A 26,281-nucleotide genomic window follows, 5' to 3' on the forward strand; every position below is an offset into this window, starting at 1 on the left:
TAAAAAGCAAATGGTCCTCACTGACCTGGTGCAAAAAGATATTGTTGTCCAGAGGAGCCATGGCTGCCCAGATAAAACTCTATAGCCCCACAAACCCTTACCTGGGAGTTAGGCTCACTGAACTTATTGTGGCTTTCTTTTGTGTAGACACTTACCGTATTTTTCGCTCTATAACACGCAGATTTTTTCTCCTAAAAAGGAAGGGGAAATGTCTGTGCGTGTTATGCAGCGAATGTGTGGTCCCTGGAGCCGAAAAATCGGGCAAAAATCAAACCGCGCTTCAGGGAGAAGGGAAACCTGAAAGGGAAACCTGAAAAGAGGAAGTGGGTGCTTTCCTGCATTCTGCCTCAGGGTCTTACTGCCCACCCTCTCTGTTTCCTTACTGTGTTTGCTCAAACGGAGCAAAGAGCAGGGAAAGCCCCTCCTCTCCAGGAAAGAAGAGGGGAAAGCAGAGTGCCGCTCCTTCCTCTCTGTGCTCCGGTGCTACTGAAAACATGCAGGTGGGAGAGAGAGACAGAGAGAGAGAGAGAGAGGGAGGGAGAGGGAGAGAGAGAGAGCGCTGGCTGGCTTGGGTGGGTGCGTGGGGGAAACTTTTGCCTTCCTTTCCTCCGTCCCGTTATACCCCACTCCTGCATTCTTAGCCCTTCTGTGTTTTTCCTTCCCTCCCCACTTAAAATGTGGTTAAAAAGCATGGATCCACATGGATCCTCAGGATTTTTGCACTGGGTCACCCCAAATTCACCATCAGAGCACATAGCATGTCCATGGCTACAGCCTGCCCCCCCAAAAAAAATCATGCACCCACTGTTGTCTGGGGCTGCAATGGTGCAAAAACGTGGTTACATAGCATGGATCCACATGGATCTTTGCATTGGGTCACCCCCCCAAATTCACCATCAGAGCACATAGCATGTCCATGGCTACAGCCTGCCCCCCAAAAATCATGCACCCACTGTTGCCTGGGGCTGCAATGGTGCAAAAATGTGGTTAAAAAGCATGGATCCACATGGATCCTCAGGATCTTTGCATTGGGTCACCCCCAAATTCACCACCAGAGAACATAGCATGTCCATGGCTACAGCCTGCCCCCCCAAATCACACACCCACTGTTGTCTGGGGCTGCAATGGTGCAAAAACGTGGTTACAAAGCATGGATCCACATGGATCCTCAGGATCTTTGCATTGGGTCAGCCCAAATTCACCATCAGATCACATGTCTGTGGCCACAGCATGAAGCACAAAAATGATACATCCACTGTTTCATTCAGAATGTTTTTTCCCTTGTTTTCCTCCTCTAAAAATGATGTGCGTGTTATGGTCAGGTGCGTGTTATAGAGCGAAAAATACGGTAGTTATTTACTAGATGCAAGTCAGCAGCACCAGACAACCCCATTCAGCTAGGTGCTGGGGTGGATTGCACCCTGCGCCGTGCAGAGCCAGGCCCAGGCTGCCACTTGGTCCAGACTGGCGGTAGCAACAAGCAGCTCCGACTCGCACTGCCTACCCATTGCCACCCCACCCCCCCACTTACCTGACCTGGAGGTTCTGGATCATGGGCTCTGCTGATCAAAACGAGAGCCTCAACGATCGCCCTCTCCCACAGGAAACAAACCGGGACTGCTCTAAGAAAACAGACATGCCAAAAAGAAGCGTTCAGCCCTCATGGGCTGCCCCCCCCCATCCGCTTGCAATTGGCCAAGTGGATAGCCAACCAATCAGGAATTTTTAAATTTATTTTTTGCTGATTTCTTTTCTTCACTTCTCACTTCCCTCTGTGGCCCCTTGTGCTGTGGTGTCCCATTTACGCGATTTTCACCTGTGGCCCCCTTGGAATATCCTGGCGTTCCCATATGGCCCCCAGTTGGGAAACACCGACCTAAAGCAATCTCTTGGTTTACTTGTGCAGTTGGTGAGACCTGATCAGAGGGTTCCTAGATCTGTGCAGATAGCAGAAATTCGTTCTTGATCCTGGAAGTGGAGTCACTTCTGCATTAAAATCAGGTTTTGTACTTCAGGGGATACATATTGGCTTCGTGATATTAAGATTGCCTTTGGTCTAGCAGCTCCAGTTTTTTAAACTGGATTTTCAGAAATATAAGTACAAACTGGAGAAGGTGGCAGGAGCAACTCAAAGCCATATTGCCAATCTTTATGGATGTGAGGCAAGATGTGAGATGAGCAGTGCTGGCCAGAGTCTCTAGCAATTCAATGGACCATGGTACAGTGGTGCCCCACAAGACGAATGCCTCGCAAGACGAAAAACTCGCTAGACGAAAGGGTTTTTCGGTTTTGCGTTGCTTCGCTAGACGAATTTCCCTATGGGCTTGCTTCGCAAGACAAAAACGTCTTGCGCTTTTTTCTTAAAGCCGCTTGAAGAGGCGCAGTTGCGACGGACCGTGCTTCGCAAGACGAAAAACATCACAAGACGAAAAGACTCGCGGAATGAATTATTTTCGTCTTGCGAGGCACCACTGTATTGTTTTAAGTGATCTCTGAGACCAAGATAATATAGGAGAAAATTGAAGGGCTGTGGTATCTTTTAAGATTCATGCCACCTGCTGAAGAGGCAATTCACTTCATTTTAAATTTAAACAAAGAATTAACTTGTCTCTGCTGCAGTGGAAATGTCAAAGAATACAGGGCCTAGGCAGTTTAGGGCCTTAAAGTTCAGCACCAACACTTCAAATAGTGCTTGGAAACGTACTTGGAGCCAATGTTGGTTTTTCAGTACCAGTGTTATATGGTCTCCACTCCCAGTCACCAGCCTAGCTGTCGCATTCTGAATTAATTGTAGTTTCCAAGTATGTATAATGAGTACAAAACCTTAAGAACCAGTGCTACAGGGGATGCTTTAGTGATTTTCTGGTGTCCTTATTAATTTTGCTTGTGCAGTGGCTCTCAACATATTCTCAGATTTTATAAGCCACATTTTGATTCATGCTTGAACTATTGACCCTGTCTGAGTTTAATCAGATATTATTTTGTTGCCTGTATGTATGCCGATGGGTGTGTATTAGAAACGCCTTCCTATAGGAAATCCTTGGTGTGAAACCTCTGTCTGTCAATGTCAGTTTTGGACAATAGAACATGAATGGTCATGCCTGAAATACTTACTTTAAATATTGAGCAACAGTACTGTTGGTTAGGTGTTGGATAGGGTTGTATTTTTAGATTTTTTCCTTCTCTATAATCTTTCTATGCATTGCTTATTTTTGTCACTGCTTTTAAATTTGGCGCAGATCTATACTAATTTTTGAAAGCCATAGTATTGGTATGAAAATATGCTTCTTTAAAGCAATTGTCAATCTTCTGTTTAGATCAATTGAAAGTTTTCCTAAAAATATTGGGACGGGGTGATACAGCTTCCTTAGCTGTTTCACCCTGTTCTTTAAAGTACCACAGTGATGATAGACAAGGAACAGTGTAGGCAAGTTCCCTGAGCTAAGTAGCACCAGCAGAACACATTCCACAATTCTCTTAACTTTGAGGATTATGGGATGCATGTATACTGCATCTGCTCAGGGAACTGGCTGAGTTTGGCTTTCCTAGTGAATATAGATGTAGATGCCAGCTGAAGAAAATAAGGGTGTTTGTGATTAGGTTTGAGATGATATGTCTCCTACTGTTTTAGAAATCACCCCCACTTCCTGTAACGTACAGGGATGTTTAAGGAAGGAAAGGAAAAGAGCGGTTTTCCTTTCTTGTTTTGGCCTCCCAAATGGCTCAGGTCTGACACCCAGCACGAGAACTGATCCTTCTGGTGTTTTTATGTAGCACAGCAGAAGAAGGTCCAGGAGGCTTAGAAAACAAAAAAAAAAAAATGATTTTTCTTTTCTTCCCTTCTGCTCACACCCATGACCTGATCATGCTATCCTTTTTTTCAGGCCAGGTGGGCTACTGTTATTCATTTTGTTGCAGGTTTCACTGGTCTGTATACAATTAGTAAACATGTCAACTGCCTAACAGTTAGTGTTTCTTTTCTGCAAGTACTCAAGGATACATAGTAACAGTACCTTTTTTCCCCTAGAAGAAAAGCACTGCTAACATTAGGTAGTATTCAGATAGAGAGACTAAATCTGTATCTTATGTATGAGACTTACTTTCATGAGACAATGAGATTCGGCAATAGCTAGGTTACTTCATTTTGCCATAGTGGATGAGGGTATTGATCTAAAAGCATCACCCATCTCCTTGGCTGAAGCTAAGCAGGTCTGGGTCTGGTCAGTGTCTAGATGGGTGATCTCTGCTTTGGGTTCTATGATGGAAGAAAAGTAAGATGTAAATAAGAAAAATTAACATGAGAACTATAAAAGTAACACCATGTATTAAAATATGACCCCAGGCTTCCCCTTAACATTGGCTTTAGTAGTTGAATACTGCACCTACTTTTCTTTCATCAAATTTCTAATGCTAAATATTCATTTTTAAGGCTTGAGGCAGCCAATTCAGACAGCCACAACAAAGGGTATGCAGTTTTCATGCTTCAAATAGTTAACCTATAATTTCATGTGGGGAATTGTTTGAACCCCACATTGACATTTAGGTCTCAAGACACTGTAGTTTGTGCCTTAATAAACAGTGGAAACTAGATGTAACTTTCTTGTGTAACTTTACAGACTATGAGAAGACAACGAAATGAAGTCGTTGTGGAATTAAGAAAGGTAAGCTTTAATGCTATTTGTCACTTAATTTAGTGTGGGCTTGATCCAATCCACTGCAGGTGCAGCAGTCCCCATAAAGCAGTGGTTCCCAAACTCTTTTCTCAGGGCCAGACTTTTAGAATAAAAATTGGTTCGTGCCACACCAAAAAAAAAATAAAATGATAATAAATACATTGGAAAACAAAAAGAAACAACTCTGAGCGGTGATTGATTTTGAAAAAAACCTATCCATATTCTGCAAATAAAAAAAATTACTATACTATACTATGCTATTTAAATGTTCCTTTGACTGTCCTTGAATCTTCCCACCACACTTGCCATCCTCATCTGCCACACCAGTGTGGCGCGCCATACCCTTTGTGAACCACTGTCATAAAGAATAAAGAGATGTGCTCTGTTCCCTTTCCCCATGTTAAAGAATCCTCTGCCACCTCTCATCAGTCAAGGAACATGAGCCACAGAAGCTCTGCCATTTTAGACTGGATCAAGCCCATAATTTCTAGCAATTATCTCCTGAATTGCATCCTATAGTATGCCTATCCATAGAGGAGAACATGAAACTTTCTAATCTTTCTAAAAGCTGCCTAAACTAATGCTCATTACTGCATCTTTTAGTGAATTCCATTGGCTAATTATGAACAGTGTGAAGCACTATTTTTTAATTGCCCTAAATCTAATGCCAGTCAATTTTGTTTGGTGACTTCAGTTTCTCGTACAAAAGCATCTTGCATGAAGATTATGTTCCGGGGATGGCACATACATGAAAAAACTTGTATACCCAAATCACCCCAGTCACACTTGCAGATTCCCATTGAAATCAATTGACTTAAGTTTTAATGGTTCTTCACTGAGTATGACGAACTTACAAAGTTCATAAATTTACAAACTTATGTTTCTTATTTGTTGATGGAAACCACCAGATGCTTCAGTCCTGAAATACTACTTTCCCTTGTCATTAGAAGTTTCCCAGCCATGGTCAATGTTTTAATTGGTAACTAGCTGCAATACTAAACTGCTTAAATTTGATTCGTCTCACCTCTGTTTGATTTCACTTGAAGCATTGAGCTCTACTAATACTGCTGTTTAAATATATGTTATTGTTTTCTATGTATAATGATGGATTTCTTTAAGCTTTGCACATTATAAAGTGATTATTCACCCAAGTTATTTCCTTGCTGTATAATTGACTTTTTTGTTTTGGTGTATATCACTGATAATGCTTCTTTTCCTTATGTAGATACAAATTGCACTTAAGTTTAATTGGGCATGTGTAGCAAGGAAAATCCTTTTCAAAAATAATTGAGGTTATTTGTATTAAATGTATTAGGAGAATTTTGGCTCTCCCTTTGACTGCAGAAAAAGTTTTAAAATATGTGTGTGATGATACGTGCTCAGAATTTAGAGGCGGTCTACAGAGCTTCCAATGTTCGGGGATAGCTATTTGCTCTGCATACTCCTTTCTCTCTCATTGCTGCTGTTCCTTGACTATTGCCATGTAAGGCACATTTCTGCACAGATAACTTGCTTTTTGCTTGCATCACTCTGCTCCTCCCAAAAAGTTTGAAACTTTGGAGTGGGAAAAGAACAATATCAAGTAAATGCATATATACGTATTAATGTAAGATCCATAATCCAATAGTAGAATGCCAGTTTCCTTGGCATATCTATAAGAATTTTGTTTGAGAGTAAATAGGTTGGCACCTATCTATATAATTGGCAAAAAAAATTGATTGGTATTAGGCATTTTTTTATTTAGGTTGGTACCCAACAAAATGCTTGCATTAGTGTCAGGATTTCCTTTTACACAATAAAACTACCCACCGCACCGTGCCCTCTCCAGATCTTCTCAAAAGATTTAGTTATGTGCTGGGAGATGTGAGGGAGAAGTTCCTTTATGCAACCAGACCTTTCACTAATGGAACTACATTGTTGGGTACTGTTCTAAGTTAGCTTTTATGCTGCTTTTCAGAATTCTAGATATTTCTAAAGTGACTTACAGTAACCTTTCAACTGCATAGTTCTTTTTCATCCATGGCTGCTATTCCTCAACTGCTCGATGTAAAACTCCATGAATAGACTACTCTTTAGTTCCATTACTCTGTTCCTCCCCAAAAAGTTTATGTACTTGATCATTTAAAACTTTGGAACATGCAAGCTTTAGAATTACACAAAACTGTTACCTATATGAACATAAAATTTGATTGGCAAATTATAAATAGTGAATATAAATGTGTACTGTGTCAGGTTATGTAAATCATGTAACTTTTTCTATACTGTAATATGAATTAAAAGCCTCTTATTGTATTTTCTACCCTTAATATTTTTTATTGCTTTGTACACTGCATTTTTCTTACATTACATATTTGCATTTTTTAAATTTTACAAATATTTATAATACACTTTTGAAGCATTAGGGAAAGCAGGTGCCCCTTGTCTGAATGTAATTTGTATTTTGTATTTAAAAGAACAAAAGAGATGAGCATCTGTTAAAGAGACGAAACGTACCTCATGAAGATATCTGTGAAGATTCTGATATAGATGGTGACTTCAGAGTGGTAAGAACTAATTGGTGATTAAATATTATATATGTATGTCTTTTTGAATGCATTTCTAATGCTTTGATATTTGTTTCAGCAAAACACATCTCTAGAGGCAATAGTGCAGGTAAGTATCTTAACCACTTCTGTTTTTAAAATTCACTTATATTGTGAAAGTCCTGATTTTTAAATATATTTATTTCTTAGAATGCTTCAAGTGACAACCAAGGTATCCAGTTAAGTGCAGTGCAAGCTGCAAGGTAAGAGAATAATTTACTCAGATATGCTTTCTTCTATGGTAGTACAGTTTGTTAGTGGAATCGGTAGCTGTACTGTGTTATGACTGGAAATGTTGGTTCTTCAGCTGCTCTTAATGTGAACACTAATCTGTATTTGACATATTCTAAATTGGTTTGGAGCACAAGTTGATCAACAATTGAATTCCATTTTTTGCATGCAAATATTAATGAAATCAATATTTCACAAAATGCCACAAGTAACTGGGCATAAAATGACATATATCTTAAGGGAAATTGTTTGAGGTTTTTCTTTTTTTAAATAGTGCACTTTTGATAGATGATAAAAGTTGGATGGTTGGTCAGATGTTTTGTTAGTTTGCCAAATATAACTTTCAAGAAGGTTATATAACATGTAATTGTGAATGATTCATGAAATAAGTGTTCTCTCTTTAACTTTTATCCTGGAATGCCAGGACCACCTTAACAGTTAAATTAAGAGAGAAATTAAAAAGAGCCAAAGAAAGGAACCAGCTTTGGCTGGACAGGGACCATTTTGCCACAGCAGTCCATGCTCTTGTAACTTCCATGAAGTTACAAAACTGCCTTGAAGACAAACTGGAAGCTTCAATAAGTGTAGAATGCAGCTGCCAGAATTTTAATGGGTACGGCCAGATAGAGTTGCTTGATGCCAATTTTCAAAGTTATATTGGCTGCTTATCTGCTTTTGAGCTCAGTTCAAGGTATTGGGTGACATACCTGAAGACGTAGTTGCCAGAGGGGCTCTTCTCCTTGTTCCATTGTCAGTGAACTAACCTGCACCTGATATGTAAAATACCCTTCATTTAAAAGTGCTGCTGGTGCCAACATTGCTATCATGATGGTATCAGATCAAGACTGATTTATTTGATGGGATATTTTAAGGATTTCTAAGTGAGTGATTATCCCAGGGTTATATTTATTCATAGTTTGGTTTCCTTCAGATGTTCTTGAATTCCCAACACCCATCATCCTTGATCATTGACTAGGCTGGATGGAGTTGATGGGAATTCTAGTCCAGCAATATCAGGATGGCACCATGTTGTCTACCCATGGTTTTGATATTTTGATGTTATAGTTTTAGCTGCCTTCATATTTTTTTGCCTTTTTTTGATTTATATTCTGGACTCAGACCTGGTACCTGGATAGATAAAGTGTGGTCTATAAATATTTCATTAATATATTAAAATATTTAACGTCAGTTTTTAAAGGCAGCTCTCCCATATATCAGTGGCAACAGCTTGACCTGTTCTATCTTCATGCAATATCTAATGTAACATGGGTATGAACCTGACTGCTTCAAGATTAGGGGAAAAGCAGTTCTCACTCCTCTTGCTAACACATGGCGTGATAATGAAATAAACAGCAGTAGACTGTTACATGTGTAGTGTCATTCTTTGGCCTCATGAAATACTTGACCAGCCAGTTGTCCAGCTCTAAACTCTTCTCTCCAAGGTATACAATAAACCTTTGTTCTGTTTAAAGCAGGGGTGGTGCTTCAGGACTAGAGCCACCCTATACCCTTTTGCTCAAGATGCTTGGCACCTCACACTTTTGCTCACACATGTACCTCTTTATTTTATTTATAAAATTTATATACAATCATTCACAGGGTGGTTTACAATATAAAAACACAAGAATGCACAATGCAATAACAAATGAAAACAATAACCCACCCACCCCACCCCCCAGTTTAAAGGCCATAGATTGTTTAGTTAGCCAAAGGTCTTGGAGAAGAGAAATGATTTTGCCTGGCGCCTAAAAATTTGTAACAAAGGTACCAGGGAAACCTCCCTGGGGGAGAACATTCCACATTTCTGCAGCCATCCATTCTCTCCATCCTGACAAGAACTTTACCCACTAAAAAAGGAGAGAACCAGTCTTATTCAATTCTTTCAATCACCAGCAATCTCTGTATATGATGTTCTGTAGCAGGATAATGAACATATTTTTGTACTCTCTAGCACTCTGGCCCAGGTAGCTATCTTGTGTCTTCTCTTTTAAAAAGAGGCAAATGGGCACATTTGCTTGCCTTTGATCTCCTTTCAGTTTAATTTTGATTTAATTTAAGACATTTTGGACTTTAAAATATATTTTACAAATGTCAAGAAGGGGAATAAGATAATGCATTCAGAATTACTGGTTTAAATTTAAATTGTATTTGATTGTTACTTATGAAATATCAGAATAATTACTACCATATTTTTTAATTTTTATGTTAAGATAGGAAATGGAGTATGCTGTGAAATCCCTGTTAGCTGCTCTTCATGTTTTTAGCTATAATAATCAATTGGAGCCATTTGAACTTTGCCCGAAAGTTTGATATTTTACTTTCCAAATATTTCTGAATAGAAAACTACTCTCCAGTGATCGCAACCCGCCTATTGATGACTTAATAAAATCTGGAATATTACCCATATTAGTGCACTGCCTTGAAAGAGATGACAAGTGAGTATGTGCCTTTAAAGGAACAGTTGTTTTCTCAAGCAGCTGATCAAAAGTATTGTAATAAACTATTGTTTGTTTCTTATTATATTCTTAGTCCATCTTTACAGTTTGAAGCAGCATGGGCACTGACAAATATTGCATCCGGAACTTCTGAACAAACGCAAGCTGTCGTTCAATCCAGTAAGTTAATCAGTACTTAACTCCTGCAAAAATGCCTTGCTGATTGAGTAGAACTATACACACAATATATTTCTTCTTTGGATATTCATTCACATGTGCCAATGAGTTGGTTCTTTGATGCTGTAGCCAGGATGATTGAATTCTAAATGCTAATCATACGCTGAAAAGGAAGATGTGTACATAATCTCTCACTAAACTGAAATTAAATTTGGATAGCACTGAAGGTGTTCCCGCTTTGTGATCAGAAATATGGGATTTAGTAAGTAACGAATTGATTTGGAGCTTGTGGCCAAATTTGCATGTAACACTAAACCATAGTTTAGCATTACAATAACTAGCCTAGTTCCCGCCTTCCTTCTGGCACCACTATGAAGAGACATCCATAAACTTTCTCTTCCTTTTTAGAACAACTTCAGCTTGTGACATCTGAACCTAGACAAACTGTGATTAGTGGGAAACAAGCCAGCCAAGGTTTTAAACTGACTTACTTTCACTAATCGTAGCTAAGATTAACTGCTGTTTAGTATTTGGACATTGTTTTGAATATGTGGAATTGCCTTTAAAATATATATACTCTGAAGAATATCTCTGGAACTATCCACTGCTGATATATGACTGTTTTCAGTGTTTCTTGATCAGTATAAAAGACTTTTTATATTTTAAAAAAATAGTTACTTCTCTAGTTTTCTTTTATAATGGGTTGGATCCAGACTTGCCCTTACCAGAGTGAAAGGACTTCTTCAGTTCTCAGAGGGGATGAAGAACCAATGTGGGTTTCCTGCTGGAAAGGTGGTTTTCACCAATTTCCCTGCCGCCTCGGCAAATCCCAGTGACACCTCTCATGCTATTCCACAAGCTCTCCCAACCCTTCATATCTGTTCAAGAGGCTGCAGGAAGTAGGAGAGATTGTCAGCAGTGTTTGCAGGAGGTCTGGATCCAACCCAATGGCTGTTTAAAGATAAAAAATATAGTAAATTGAAAATGTGCTGTCAGTGGGATTTAGTGCCATACACGCTTAGAAGTATTCCACAGGAGAAGGATACTGTTTGTAGAGCTTTGCAAAACTGAAGTGGCAATGACGGAGGCTTTATGCTACCTTCAGCCATAATGCAAAAGGAACATAAATAAGTGTGTGGTAATTCCACTTTTACACATCATTGTTCTGTCTGCATACTGAGTGTGCTACATCTCATTGGGGAGATATGTTAAGTTCCAGACACAGTTGTGCATCTCGCCTGTTGGAAAAAAATTGAAAGATTTATTTTGAACATTATAGTGCTTTGGAGGAAGAACTGGAGGTTCAGAAAGGCGCTTCTTTTTTCTCAAGAGGTTCAGTTCCATGCACTAAGCCCCTGAAATTATGTATCAGTTGAGTGATAACTAGACAAATTGTGGCTATGCATGATTTGCAATCTGAATATCTTTGAATGAGGAATGGCTGTTTATATATTCCATGATTTAAAGTTTAAATCTTAGATCTTAGCCAAGCGGATATGGAATCTAAAAAAAAAAAGCCATAATGATATTTTTCTTTATTTTGCAGATGCTGTCCCACTTTTTTTGAGGTTGCTGCATTCGCCCCATCAAAATGTTTGTGAGCAGGCAGTATGGGCTTTAGGCAATATCATAGGTTTGTTGCATTTCTGTGTAGAAACTCCACTACTATGACAATGAGAACTGCTTAGAATTTTACTACTGAATGAAAGCTATTTTTCTCCAGCGATGTACACAATTGTGCTAGGGAGTGTTTTCCCAAAGCATATTTTAGTTAGGCACATGAAGGTTCAGACAAGTAAATCACATGGAAGAATGTTACATGAGTTATTCAGGTCATGGTGCACTTATTCTCGGTATTCATCACACAGCAAGCAAAGCTCCCAAGTTGGTGGAATATCTGATACCTATGCATAGCATATGCATTTCTAGTTCTCTGTATCAAACTACATTCTTTAAACTACTACAGCTAAGAATCAGAAGTCTATAGCTTTTCTGCTGCTGAGCAGCAGCAATCCCCTCCCCCCAACAAAGCCCACAAAACAAAACTCTAGCCCAAGAGACTGTTCAGCAGCCTCTGGTTTTTTGGCTGGAGTCAGTCATCCCCTCCCCCAGGCCAGGTGGGTAAAGGCCTTCAAGACAGGGGGCAGGTCTTCTAGGACACTCAGCCAAGAAGGTTATGACTTCATACTTGACTTTATGCATGTCCAAAAATGGGCATGGCAGGTTGAAGAAGCTATTATGCTATTATGCCAGCTTAGTATATCTAGTCATGGTAGTGTATCCTGTGCCTAGGTGCGAACATGATTTTCTAGACCTAGTGCATTATATATGGATTGGGCCCTCTGCAGCCACATGCAAAAGAGGGCATATATTTGCATACCTTTTATGTCATACACCAATTTGTATTCTATTTTGGAGAACTCACAAATAAATCGGGCCTCACTGGTGAAACATTTTCCACAATTGCATTTCTATGTTTCAAAAGGTTTAACCTCTTGAATGTCTACTTACAACATAGCTGTTAGTGACAAAAAATAGTCCCCGCCAAACCATGCAAAGTATTCAAGTTTCCTGAATTTACTGTTGGTTTTTCATAGATTGGAAATACTACATTTCAGTGAATAACCTAGCATGGTATTTGGAGTATGTGGAGGGGAGAGTTCAGATGAGGCATTAGATTTATGGCAGCCAAGATGCCCATACTTGGAAAAATTCAAGATTAAATTGTTAAAAAGCAGGCAGTGTATTCTAAGAGCATTTGTTGTAGTTATTTCTGTCTCATAATAGCTACAGCCATGTTAACAGAACATTGATAAGCACCCTTTTCTCTTTTTTGTAACAAAAAGGGATTTATAATGTTCATGCTTAGGGGTGGAGTGCGGAATTCCCCCCCCCCCCAAAAAAAAATCTGATTTACAGCTACACTAAAGTACTGGTTTTCTTAGTTATTTTCTCTCAGCAGCAACTGTTCTGCTTCTACTAGGTAAGAAGAAGAAAGTTTGAAAATGAACAATCAGTTTCTTCTACAATTTTTTGGAGAAAGGACTTCCTGGGTTATTTAGGGGTCTTCTCTAAAATGTGTATTACTCTCAATTTCTCCATAGCACTTGTCAGTCATAACTCTGACTTTACACATTGGTTAAAAATACTGAAATGTAGAAGCATTCTCATTTCTCATTATTTCAAATGCTGCCCCAACAACACTATTCAAATGCCTGAAGGGCTGTTACAGAAAAAGGCAAGGGCTTGTTTTCTGCTTTCCCAAAAGGGGTTTTGGGAGTGGCGTCTCTCTGTCCAGAGGTCTTCAAACAGATGCTGGACAGCCATCCTTTGTAGATTTTCTGCATCAAGGAGGAGGTTGGACTTAGATGACTTGCAAGCACCCTTTCCAACTCTTAATTCTACAAATCAACCATTCTAACAAACTGAGTCTATACCTGGAAGTTGCTTATTTCAAACTGTTCACATACAGAGAGAGCTATCCTAATGGGGAAAAGCAATTTTGATAGACCAATGTTGATATTTCTTCTACCCACAAGCTCCTCCATGTTTATACAGGTGATGGACCCCAGTGTAGAGATTATGTCATTAGTCTTGGAGTGGTGAAGCCTCTGCTGTCATTCATCAGCCCATCTATTCCCATAACTTTCTTAAGAAATGTTACTTGGGTAATGGTCAACTTGTGTCGCCACAAAGACCCGCCTCCACCTATGGAAACGATCCAGGAGGTAAAACTACTTCTTTGTTGAAATTTTATCACTGTGAGCTTTCCTGCAGAATTTTGAATTACCTTTTTCTCTTTCTCCTAGATCCTCCCAGCACTCTGTGTTTTAATTCATCACACAGATGTAAATGTGAGTATCTCAGTATTGCACGGCCTGTTTACTGATTAATTATAAGCACATATTGAAAAAACAAATCACAGCCTCGCCAGGTTACCCCTGAAAGCAATTTGTGCCTCTTTGGCTATATTGGTGGATACTTGTCAGTCTTATTAACGAAGCAAAAGTCTCTCAAAGGAGTAAAACATATTTCAGAAGTCAGTGCTCCCACAAAACTGAGGGACAGTTCACAAATACAGACAACTTGCAGTTTACATGAGGGCTATGGTCCCGGTAACTGCAGAACAGTTATGTGCACTGGCACAAATTTCATCTCCCACAGGGGTTGGTGAGACTTGCATAGACTTCCCACTGGTTCTCTACTTAACATATATCCATAGGCAAGCACTAAGTTGGTGGTGGATGGGATCATTCCCTTAAAATAAGAATACCTACCAGAACTGTCATTCTGGATCATCTGAGTGGGACAATTCTATCCTTTTTGGAAGGGCTTAGCGTTTGAGGCACTTATCTGTTGGACAGCCGTGCTCTCTATGAAGCACCCATTCAGTTCAGGAATAAATCTGCAGAACATGCTTCTCTGTACGTTCTGTTCTTAGCTGGGTTGGGACTTAACCTGCAACAAAATCAGAATCCACTCTGCCAATACATAGGAGAGGCCAGAGGCCTTTTGATATAATGTATATACTTGCTGGTGGAAATTAGACAAGTGTCATAGCTGAGGAGTTAGCAGCATAATGTGTTTTAAGATTCAGCAGGAAATGTTTTTGAAAACAAGTATGAAACAAAAATTTGCAAGGGATTTTGTCAGATACCGTCCGTGATTTATTTTGTGGTATGTTGCAGAAACTTAAAATACTAAGTAGGCTGAGAACATCACTGTTTTCAATGGGAAATGCTTCTGTTTATATATGACTCATTGTGTCTTGTAGAACTTCCTTTGTATTACTCTAATGTGTCTTGTTGATTTTTGAACAGATATTGGTAGATACAGTGTGGGCCCTCTCCTACTTAACAGATTCAGGCAATGAACAGATTCAGATGGTGATAGACTCGGGGATAGTTCCTCATTTGGTTCCTCTTCTCAGCCATCAGGAAGTTAAAGTGCAAGTGAGTCTTGTACCATTTCTCCTTTATTTGAAGCATTTTTGCTGACAGCATTGCATTAGAAATTTACAGTATGATGCACATTGTATTCTTACTGTGTTCAGTCACTGTGTTTGTCAAGCTCAGAAATGTAAAAAAAAATTCTGACTTGAATGTTTCTCAAATTTTGTGGAATGTGGAATCGGGTTTTTGCCTTGAATAAACATTTTTAAAGCTGCTGTCCCCATAGGACAAAATAGATTCAAAAAATAAAAGGACAGTAGCTTTCCTTAGTTTCTGTTGAGTGAAAGCTTTTATTAACTAGCAAGTTTAATGCTCATTGTAAAAGGGATGTATTCTTTAATATTTCATTTTATCAGACTTAGGAATATGCTATCAAATTAGAGTCAAAATGGTTGAAAATGGGTGCTTGGTACTTCCACTTCAATTTTCCAGCTCTGGATACAAACTGCAAGTCGTTGTAGATTGGTTCAGATATAATGAAGTATCTGGAGAGATGGGACTAAGTTCTTTTTTGCACGCTGATTTGTAACCTGCCTTTTAGCAAGCCATTGCTTGTCATTCAATCTGACAAAACAAATCAGGCTTTGCACAAACCATTGTTTCTCAATTCAGATGCAATGGCCAACTGATTTGCTGAAAGCCAGGAAGTTACTAAGTGTGTGACCCTAAGGTTTATTTGTGTAATACCACCTCAACCCATTACCATTTTCACCATCAAATTTGGCTCATGAAAAAGATGAATCTACTGCTCAACACAGTAGCTGTTTCAGAAATCATAATTTCTCAAATCTTTCATTGTCAGATTTGTAAAGTTGCAAGTTTTTAATTTTTGCCAGGGGATGGGGGAGAACCATGTCTTCTACCTGATTTAAGTGGTACAGTTGATCTATTAAAGCTGTGTTGTGCAATCCTGTACATACTTACTCAGAAGTAAATGTGAATAGGATTTCAGCCTCAGTCAAATCATGTAGTCTTAATACTATAATGCTTGATTTTAAAACATGCTGCTCAAGCCATCAGGTTTTAACTTTTGAAATGTTTTCTTTCAGACTGCGGCACTCAGAGCTGTAGGAAATATTGTTACTGGTACTGATGAACAGACCCAGGTAGTTCTGAATTGTGAAGCTCTTTCACACTTCCCTGCCCTATTGACTCACCCCAAAGAAAAAATTAATAAGGTATGAAAATGGGCATGACGCTGAATGCATGAGAATTGATACCAGGGGACTGTGTGACATATCTCTCAAACAAAAGTACAGGATAATCGTCAATCTCTTTACTTGAAAGGTTGTTCTGACTTTTGAAGAAATTGTAATGTAGCAATTCCTTTGCAAGGAGCATATTTATTTATTTGTTTGTTTGTTTGTTTCACAAAAATTATACTGCTTGATTGTAGTAAAATCTCTGTAAGCAATTTACAGGTAATACAAAATTATAAATAAAAGCAGTTTAAATTTTTTAAAGATAATTAAAATCAACAGTAAAAAAGAATGCAACACATCAGCATCTACAAGTCTGGATAGGTTTGCCTAAACAAAAAAGCTTTAAATGGTCATTGGAAAGAGTACAACGGAAATGTCTGCCTGAGGAGTATAGACAGGGAGTTCCAAAGTGCTGCAACACTGAAAGATTGATTTATTACAGCTGTGTAGGAAGTATTATGTAACAGTGTCAGTTTCACAGATCAAAGCATTCAAGTGGGCACTTACAAGGTAAGGCAATCCCACAAGTAGTTTTTTAAATTTCAAGAAAACTTTCTGAATAATGTAGCAAACTCCTATAACTGGACAGTTTGAGGTGGTCATTCAGTCCATTATTTTTGCTTTCCCGTCTCACAGTGGCACTGAATAATGTTCAGTGGCACTGAATAATGTTTTCCTGTTTAACATGCAGAACCCTGCTTTCATATGAAAGCATAAAACACAAAATGTATCGTGGTGCATCAGATATAACCCTTTCTAGTACAGCATCGTTTTTGGTTATGGTTATATTTTTAAATGGGATTTTTATTGTACCCTGGCCTAAGATCAGTTATAATGAAGAGCAGGACCTAAAATAAATATTACAAATAATATCCTAGCAATTGGTGGCCTTTAAATATAAGGTAGCTCATCAAAAATTGGCCAGTGTTTCTCCAGTCTGTCTTTTGCCTACACCTGGATTATAAACTGACTCTTGGAAATGATGAAATGGAGGTAATAGGGAATAGTAAGGGGTGTGTACATTAGGGAAGGGGGGCAAATTTTAGTCTGAGGTAAAAGGGGTTGGTTGTGTAAAAGTTATATAGTGATGTAAACTGTGGGCACTGATAAAGAAGCTGTTGATTTCGCAGTGCATCTGAGGCCTTGTTGCTAAATCATCTGGGCCTACTGCAACATTGCCAGTGATTAGAGCCCAAAATAAGCTCGCAGTTTGCATCTAGACATTTTAAACCTCTAACAGGTTCCTTTTGTTAGGCAAAAGGAATGTGATCTGATCCAAGAGTTCAGTTTAATGACACCTAAAACATATGATTTAGATTAGGAAATCATCATTTTTCCCATACTCGAGAATAAGCCAGATTTAAATGGGAAACAAAAATTGCACATTCTTTGGGTTCTACATTTATCAAAAAATATTTGCACTAGTAGCAACTTCATTTATGCTTCTATAGGTAGTTTTTAAAAAAAAAATAGTAAGATTTATAGACCACTTAACCACAGAACTCTCTAATATATAAAGTACATAATAAAATGCAGGTAAAATCCACCAAACTGTTAAACAAGTATAGATAAAATTGTCAACATATAGATAAACATAGTGCTACAGCTGGCACCTGTTATACTACAAACTGTTCTATCTAATACTGATCTTTCTTCTAAACTGCAATAGTGTTAAAGCCAATTTTTTTAAAAGGCATGCTATCCTTGGGTATTGTTACTTGAAACTGAAGAGACACTCCCTCTGAAGGAGCAGGTTCATAGTTTGAGAGGGCTCTTCAATTCCAAGCTGTCACTGTTGGACCAGGTAGCTTCAGTGCCAAGAAGCCACTATGCCCTACTCCAACTAGTTTTCTAGCTACAGCTATTCCTGGAGTGAAACAACTTGTCCTCCATTATCCGTGCTCTAATAAACTTCTGTATAAACTATTGCAATGCAGGCTGCATCATGCTGCTTTTGAAGACAGCCCAGTAGCTGTAGCTGATGAAGAATTCCACTGCCTGAGTGTTGTTAATCAAATTTAAATAGTTGTCAGTTGTGCTTGTATTGCGCCTTTAAAATAAGTCTAGCTCTACAGAGATGGATTAATACTTTCGTTATTCAAAGTACTTCTTGTCGATATTCTTAAAATCACAGTTTTGTTGTTGTTGCAGGAAGCTGTTTGGTTCCTATCTAACATCACTGCAGGAAATCAGCAGCAAGTCCAGGCGGTGATAGATGCTAACCTTGTGCCAATGATAATACACCTTTTAGATAAGGTTAGACAAAACCAATCTTTTGCTAAGCTTTTGTATTGTTCTGTGTGTGTGTGTTGTACTGAAACAGCCGTGGAACATAAAATGTGCTGGTTGGGTACGTATGCTGGTTGGGTACATATGCCTGATGAAGGGTTCTAGGCCACTCTTCCCAGTAAGCTGGTTTTTTCCAGCTAGACAGGTGTCTGTCCCCAAGAGACCCACAGTCTGAGTAATTCAAAGTAATTAAAGCAGCAGAGGCCTCCAGGTTGGATAGGAGGTGCTCAACTTTATTCCTATGCCCACCAATCCTCTCCTGAAGATCTCCACCCATCCATCACTTTTTCCTCTGCTGGGCTTTTTCCAGTCATAGAGATTTTCTTCAGTACTTTCCTCTTCTCCCTGTACTCCCATTTGATAGGCAGCAGGTAAGCTGTGCCTAGGTCCTTGTTTCAGATGTTAGGTCAGGTAACATCTCTTCAGTCCTTGGTGCGTACACCCAACTTCAACAGCAACAGCCAGCATGGCCAACCATCAGGGATTTTGGAAGCTGCAGTTCAAAAACATCTGAAGGGTCCCAGCTCTTCCTGCTATGGCTGACTTAAACCTCAGATGCTGGCGTCCTAAAACCAGTTGTCTTAGCGTTGGGATATGTCTTAGCTTTGGGATACAGAGGCTCTGCTCATCCACTGTTTTTCTTCTGTGGTCACAAGACTGGTGCCTGAATCAGCTCATGTTACCTGCCTGAGTGTACCTCCTGTGTAGACAATAAAGATATTCCTCCAACTGTCTTCTCTTTAGGGTGACTTTGGTACACAGAAAGAAGCTGCTTGGGCTATAAGCAACCTGACAATCAGTGGAAGAAAAGATCAAGTAAGTAACCTAGTTTGACGAACTGACTTGTTGTTTTAAAACAGTAAAGGAATGTACAAAACAGAAAGCACAGTTCAACCAAATAATAGCATTTAGAAGTGTTACTGATTTCAGTGGGAGAGTTTTTAAGCAAACACTTAATTCTTCCCTTGACCTCAATGGGACTTTAAAGTGTATAACTTTCACTGGATTATACTAGATCAAAGCCACAGATGGGTCCTCTTGCAAGAACCACCTTATACCACATTGTGCTCATTATTTGCCTTTAAAATATGCCTTTAAAATATCAGTTCATCCACTTAGAGCCAATTCTGATCAATTTCACGCAGACCAGTGTAGAACTTTTCTTTTTGCAACCTCTACTTAAAAACCTCCAGTGAAGGAGAGTCCACCACCTTCCAAAAGAGTCCATTGCACTGTCGAACAGCTCTTACCACCAGAAAGTTATTCCTGATGCTTAGTTGGAATCTCCTTTCTTGTAACCTGAAGCCATTGATATGGGGGCTATCCTTTGGATTTCTCTTGAGTGCGCACATGCATATAAAATGCCCCAGATGGGAGAGCTGCATTGTAAGCTTTGAAAGTAGGGCTAGCAATGCTGTTCTTTCTCAACTGGTGGAGAGAGGAAGAAATAAATATTTTATAAGCATTTCAATGCTCAAGAGAAGCTTGTTTCACAGTAGATGCTCCTGCAATAGGGCTTGCCTGCCCTTCTCACTAAAGTCCTTTGCACCCCTCTGAAAGATGTTTTTGAGGGACAGAGACCTTCCAGAATAGTATGGGATGTGGAATCTGGAGAAATAGGGGAGAGTGCAGCAAAAATGAAGCGAAGTCGAGTTTTGCTTCTGTAATGCACCTTTGGATCCAAGGTTTGGTTTGGTTTCTTTTGCTATCACTTGGTGTTCCTTGCAGATTTAAAAACGTAAATCAGTAGCCTCACAGGTGAGTCTTGCATAATACTCTGTTCTAAAAGCCAAGCCCCCTCGATATCTGGAGCTAGAATCCACCAACTTACAATAGTTGATTATGTCCAAATTCATCAAATACATATTTAATATGAGTTAAAAAATATATATTTGTTTGGTTTTAAAGTCAAAACCAATTATGAGTTATTAGATGACATAATGCTTATTGAGTACAATGAGAATCCTTTTACTTGAATTTCTGTAGTTTTGAAAATGTTTTAATTAACTCTCCTTTTTCTCCAGTATATTTAGTATTTTTATTATATTTATATTTTAACTTAGTATATTTATTATTATTTCATAATTTGTTTATGGCTTAATCATATAAACCTCCAAGCAGTTTATGTAAGTTGTATTGATCCTAATTGGCTTAATGTCTGTTTCTATTCCTTTTTTTAGGTGGCGTACCTAATTCAACAAAATGTAATTCCTCCCTTTTGCAACTTGTTAACAGTAAAAGATGCTCAGGTTGTACAAGTAGTGTTGGATGGGCTAAGTAATATATTAAAAATGGCTGAAGAGGAGGCAGAAACCATAGCCAACCTTATTGAAGAATGTGGAGGTACGATTAACAATTTGCCTTTGCATACCGAGGTCTAAGATTTGATAAAGTGATCCTTCAGTTTTTTGTTTTTGTATTTTTGTCACAGATCTGGAAATATTTTCATAGTTTCTATGGAGAAATATGATTTGTGGACATTCTGATTACCAGTGTGTTTTGAAAAACCATTTGTTTTCATTTTTACAGCTAGTCCTGTAAAAATTCCTTCAACTTTTTTGTGTTAAACTTTACAGGGCTGGAGAAAATTGAACAACTACAAAATCATGAAAATGAAGACATCTACAAACTGGCTTATGAGATCATTGATCAGTTCTTCTCTTCAGATGATGTAAGTACATAATTCTGAAACTGAGTATTTTGAAGTAAAGTACCGAATGTTAAAAACCTGGTAATGGACTTTGGTTGGATTGGAATTTTTGTTGTTGTTGTTGTTAGTTTTCCAATATACCCCCAATAATAGCCAAATTAGAACAATAACAATTAATTCCCAAATTATACAATTATGAAAATGCCAATCAACTTCCAATTAATACATTTTAGTTAAAGTGGCTCCCCGCATGGTGGTTTGGATGCATTTCCGATCTTGTATCACTGCATTCCATAATCTTAATGTCAGTTATATTTTGGTTATAATAATAACCCCTCAGTCAACAGATACATAATTAATGATTTCCATTAGTGATGTTACAATATATAAAAATATAAAACTTCAAGTGAGGAACTCACACTTTATATTTATTCTGCCCTGCATGTGAAAACTATTATGTCCATGGAGATTCCTTCTGTCCGTATATGGTGTTGTCTCTTTCACTTCCCAGCTGTTGTTTTTTCCCATTGTGGCTTGGGGAGGAACTGAATCTCAAAGTTTCTCAAAGGTCTTAGCTCTCCGTCCCTTGCTTCAATGTCTTGGAACTGGCGACAGTCTGCTGGAAACCATTCTGTCTCACTAGTAAAACACGTTGCAGATCTTCGCCATTTTCCCCTCAGCCTAGGAAAAGGTGGGCAGTTTTCGAACGTGCTGAAGATTTAATACTCCTTTCCAACTCCCAGAATCCCTGCAATGTTCTTATCACAACCCCCAAATTCTTTTCCTTCCAGCAAGAGATTTATGGCCCATTTAAACTTTATCTTAGATTACATTCCATCAGTAGCACGCAAAAATCTCAGTCTTTTTCCTTGTCTGTCGTTTTTAAACGGAGTTGAGGGGAATTAATCTGTCTTAATCATGGGTAGGCAAACTAAGGCCGGGGGGGCCAGATCCAGCCCAATCGCCTTTAAATCTGACCTGCGGACGGTCCGGGAATCAGCGTGTTTTTACATGAGTTGAATGTACCATTTTATTTAAAATGCATCTCTGGGTTATTTGTGGGGCATAGGAATTCCTTCATCCCCCCCAAAAAAAAAATATAGTTCGGCCCTCCACAAGGTCTGAGGAACAGTGCACCACCCCCCTGCTGAAAACATTTGCTGACCCCTGGTCTTAATAATTCCAACATAGTCATACTTGAGCTTCCCCTCCCCCTCCGTTCATTTCAGATCAATCTGTTTCCATTTTTGCTTGTTAATATCACTATTACTCCAACGTCCCTTCCTCACTTGTAAATATCTTTTTATCTTATGTTCCCGAGAGGGTTGCTGAATCATAAATATATAAAAGCTTAGAATAAACAAACTGTGGGGTTCCCTCTCCCCAACCAGCTCCCACACCGAAGAAAATCTTATCTCAGTTCAAACCTTTGATCCATGTAGCTGGTATATTCCACAGTATGTTGTTGCAACCCTTTTCCATCACATGCCAGTACTTTAAAGCCAATTAAGGATCCAATTCAATGGAGAACCTCCTCTTCTTAATGGCGGCGTAGGAGGGTTTTCGCCAGGCAAAGTGCTTTTGCACTCAGCGCATTCCATGCCAGAGCAAGAGCCAAGTACCGAGACGAACTGCAAGTGAAGCCCGTTCCCCCCATCCCTGGGGTGAATTTGCAATGATGATTTGCCCTCTGTCATTCTTGTTTTTCATTTGGTGATGATCACTTGCTATCGTGGGGGCTGCCTCCATTAAGGCAGGTGGGACTGGAAGCCTGGAAGATTCTTATTTCTGGTCTTTGTGGTTCATTTACAGATAGATGAAGATCCAAGCCTTGTTCCAGAGGCAATACAAGGTGGAACATTTGGTTTCAATTCATCTGCCAATGTACCTGCAGAAGGGTTCCAGTTCTAGAGTGGTATTTTGGAAGTTAGGTACAATGCAGCACTGAATAAAATAAGGTTTGATCCATCAAGCTTGGCTCATGGGATCCGCTGCTGCATTAAATCGGGGAAGAAAATGGTGAAGATTTCATTTGGAATCACAGAAAAGCCCGAATGAAGTCAAGATGGCGAGTGGGTGCGAGTGAGAGTGAGTGGCAAAATGTAATGAAAAACTTCACACTGAATGCTTATATAGGTTGTTCAAAGGAAAAGGGCTACAGGTCAAAGATCTTCAGTGCCTGAGGAGGAACATTGACTTAATTAGCGCAATTGTGGGGGGAAAATGCAGTACTATTCCATCATCAAGCCATGTAAGCATAAAGGAGAATAGGATGCCCATATAAGTCCAAGGAGAATGAGCCCAGGTCTTGCTAATGAAGCACCGTGTGAATGGACAACATTGAGTGAATGTCTGGACTCAGTGCTGTGGGGCCACGTGTGTGTTTCAAATCTGGGGCTCTTTGCTCATGAAGCAGACTCCTAGTCTTGGAGTGGGTGTGTACGAGAGTATGGTTGTGATGCTGTATGTGAACGCATGCAAGCTTGATTTGCCTTCAGGGGGCTGATAATAACCCTAGTCAATCATCAAAAGGAGTGTATAAGTGTTAACACTGGACACAAAAACGGAGACCGGTTTAGCAGCAGACTATGGTTTTACTCCTGCAGCCTGTGTTTTGTTTTATTCCCCACCCCTTTTATTTTAGTTATTTCCTTTCCTGTATGGCTTATTACTAGTTGCTTGTAAAGTCAGAAAACTTTGAGGAAGGCTTCCCTGTGCATTTGCACCAGATGACTGTTCATTGTTTACAAAAAAAAGCTTTCCATATCATCCAAACTAATTTGTGTAGATTTTTTGCATGAAACTCATACAAACGTTTCCCTCTTCCAACTATTGTGTTGCAGTACACAAATTGCCATATAATACTAGAAAACAATAAAAAAACAAGTTTAACACCATCCTTTTCATTTTCAGAGACGACATAAAGCTATTTTTGCATGTGGTAATTTACAGCATAGCTCATTTTTAGATTTTATTGAGTCCTGTAACCAGCTGTTTCTGTTGTGGTATGATACCGTGCTGTGTTTCAATGTTATTTGTTTTCAAACTTTGTTTTCTATGAAAATGATATGGAAACCTCAAAATAAAATTTGGTGCATATGTACTGCTGAAAAGATTGGAGATGTGAATAGATGTACAAATCAAGTCATGGTTTGAACACCGTTAATAATACCACCTAATCTGTCCAATTGTTCTAGACTTTTTATCTTTAGATGTAGGCAGCCATGAACAATCTATTTTGAGCCACTTTAGAGAGAACTTTGTATTCTTAACTTGCATACAAAATGCAAGTGGTTTTTATAATTGGAATAATACCTCAGTTTTGAGGTTCTGCACACTAAATTAAAAGTGACATTGCAAATATGTACAAAAGGAGAACTCTTTATAAGGTGGCTCATTGTAGGAAATGCTGTGCCTTCCCCTTTGAGCACAAGTGTTGCATGAACAACAGTTTGCTATAAGAAAACATACCAGGTTAGCCACCATTAGCATCTATATCTACCTTGTGGTTGTTTTTTTTAAATCAGCTGGTAATTCTGAAACGCAGTAGAATGGATAAAGATTATTTTGTGATCATAACTCTTTGTTGGACTAGAGTATTTTTGCAGCATTCCTTGTCATCAGAAACATGGTTAAAAGTTTAAAAACTAGATGCAGCAGAAAACTAGCTTGTGAAATTTATCCAAGTAGAATGCAGGCTAGGCTGTCTTGGGGAAAATAAACATTAAAACTTACAACAATGTTACATTGGTGTATGCATTTTTGTCTATTCAAATATTTACAGAACCTGCTTTTGTGTGCCATTATTTGATTAAGCAAGTAGAACAACATTATAATGCTTATATTTGATAATCCCTTTCACCCTTTCTAAAATCATGCCTCTTAGCCTTCACCAACTGTAGGTTGCCACACACAAATTGACTACATTTGAATGTAGATCCTCTGTCCCATTCACTCAGCAGCATAGTTTCAATATGTTCTTTTGCTCTTTAGGCCTGAGACCATGCCTTCCACAAATTATTTTAGACAAGGGAAAAACATCTGCAATGAAATAACCTCCTTTCTACTCCTTTATTACTGAATCAATTGTAAAAATGCATTGTCACATACATAGCCGTTGTCCTAGAACTTTCACAACTATCCCTTCCCACAGAATTCAATATACTGTAATCTACTTTTCCTATTAATAAGAAACTACTAAAATTGTATGGGTTTCAAAGTGTTATTTCTACCAGAAGATAACAAATAGTAATTCTCATTTGACATGTCTTTCTCTTAAGCTTCAATTTTTCTTAAAACTATTCTTTGTGGAATGACCAGGTGTGAAATTGTATACATTGCTGCTGCTGCTTGTGTTTAATGCATAGTAGGCAGGTTCCAGAAATAATTTATTGACATCGTTCAAACATAATGCCAACACATGTGCCTGTGCATGGCAATTCCCTCTCCTTTTTTCAGTTTTAGGTAAATCACAGTCACTTTGGGTGGCGAGCTATGGTTTTTTAAGTCAGGAAAAGAGGGAGGGGAATTGGGACAGGAGCAGAGGGGAAGTGCATGAGTCCTGCTAATCTTCATGTACAAACTCATTGGGTACTGGGTAACTTAAGAAAAGATGGGAAACACTGCTAAGTTAGTTTCAGGCACAAGCAATTTCTGAAAGCAGAGAAAAAAGGGTTTGGGGGGCGGGGGGAAATACCGCCACCCTTTTATAAATGTTTCTAGTTATACACAGATAAGCACAAATAACATTGTTCCTCAAAATACCCATTTCAAAAACCAGTACAGTTCTGAAGTTGGGTATGAGCAGTACCGTCCTGAATGCACTGAAGCTACATGTCACGAGTTCTGGATTTTAAGATACTGAATTGCAGAGAATTGTTTCCACTGCAAATTGTGGAGCCTCCTGTTCATCTTAGTGGTGTTCTATTAAAGGAGCAATTATGGTAGAAAGTATGCAAGGATGCTAAAATAGCCAGGAGCAAATGTGAAGAACATAAAAGATAGCAACAAACTTCATTTGGGAATATTGATTGAAGGCTTGAGCACAAAAGCAGCCATGGATAATGTATTGCAAGAAATACAGAGGTTGA

General features: G+C 38.8%; 1 protein-coding gene across 1 annotated transcript in view; it reads left to right on the forward strand.

Moving 5' to 3' along the window:
* The window catches only part of KPNA4 (karyopherin subunit alpha 4), a 30,520-nt gene extending 5,584 nt beyond the window's left edge, over nucleotides 1-24,936 (forward strand). The window contains exons 2-17 of the mRNA XM_082224321.1: nucleotides 4,617-4,661; nucleotides 7,127-7,216; nucleotides 7,296-7,325; nucleotides 7,406-7,458; nucleotides 9,826-9,921; nucleotides 10,016-10,101; nucleotides 11,645-11,731; nucleotides 13,657-13,826; nucleotides 13,908-13,952; nucleotides 14,919-15,050; nucleotides 16,100-16,228; nucleotides 18,404-18,508; nucleotides 19,286-19,357; nucleotides 20,722-20,884; nucleotides 21,118-21,212; nucleotides 23,004-24,936. Coding sequence (XP_082080447.1) covers nucleotides 4,617-4,661; nucleotides 7,127-7,216; nucleotides 7,296-7,325; nucleotides 7,406-7,458; nucleotides 9,826-9,921; nucleotides 10,016-10,101; nucleotides 11,645-11,731; nucleotides 13,657-13,826; nucleotides 13,908-13,952; nucleotides 14,919-15,050; nucleotides 16,100-16,228; nucleotides 18,404-18,508; nucleotides 19,286-19,357; nucleotides 20,722-20,884; nucleotides 21,118-21,212; nucleotides 23,004-23,102 — 1,497 coding nt within the window. The 3' untranslated portion in view covers nucleotides 23,103-24,936. The remainder of the gene's footprint in view (nucleotides 1-4,616; nucleotides 4,662-7,126; nucleotides 7,217-7,295; nucleotides 7,326-7,405; nucleotides 7,459-9,825; nucleotides 9,922-10,015; nucleotides 10,102-11,644; nucleotides 11,732-13,656; nucleotides 13,827-13,907; nucleotides 13,953-14,918; nucleotides 15,051-16,099; nucleotides 16,229-18,403; nucleotides 18,509-19,285; nucleotides 19,358-20,721; nucleotides 20,885-21,117; nucleotides 21,213-23,003) is intronic.
* Nucleotides 24,937-26,281: the final 1,345 nt, after the last annotated feature.

This window comes from Podarcis vaucheri (genome assembly GCF_965113315.1).
Source record: "Podarcis vaucheri genome assembly, chromosome: 5".
Lineage (NCBI taxonomy): Eukaryota > Metazoa > Chordata > Lepidosauria > Squamata > Lacertidae > Podarcis > Podarcis vaucheri.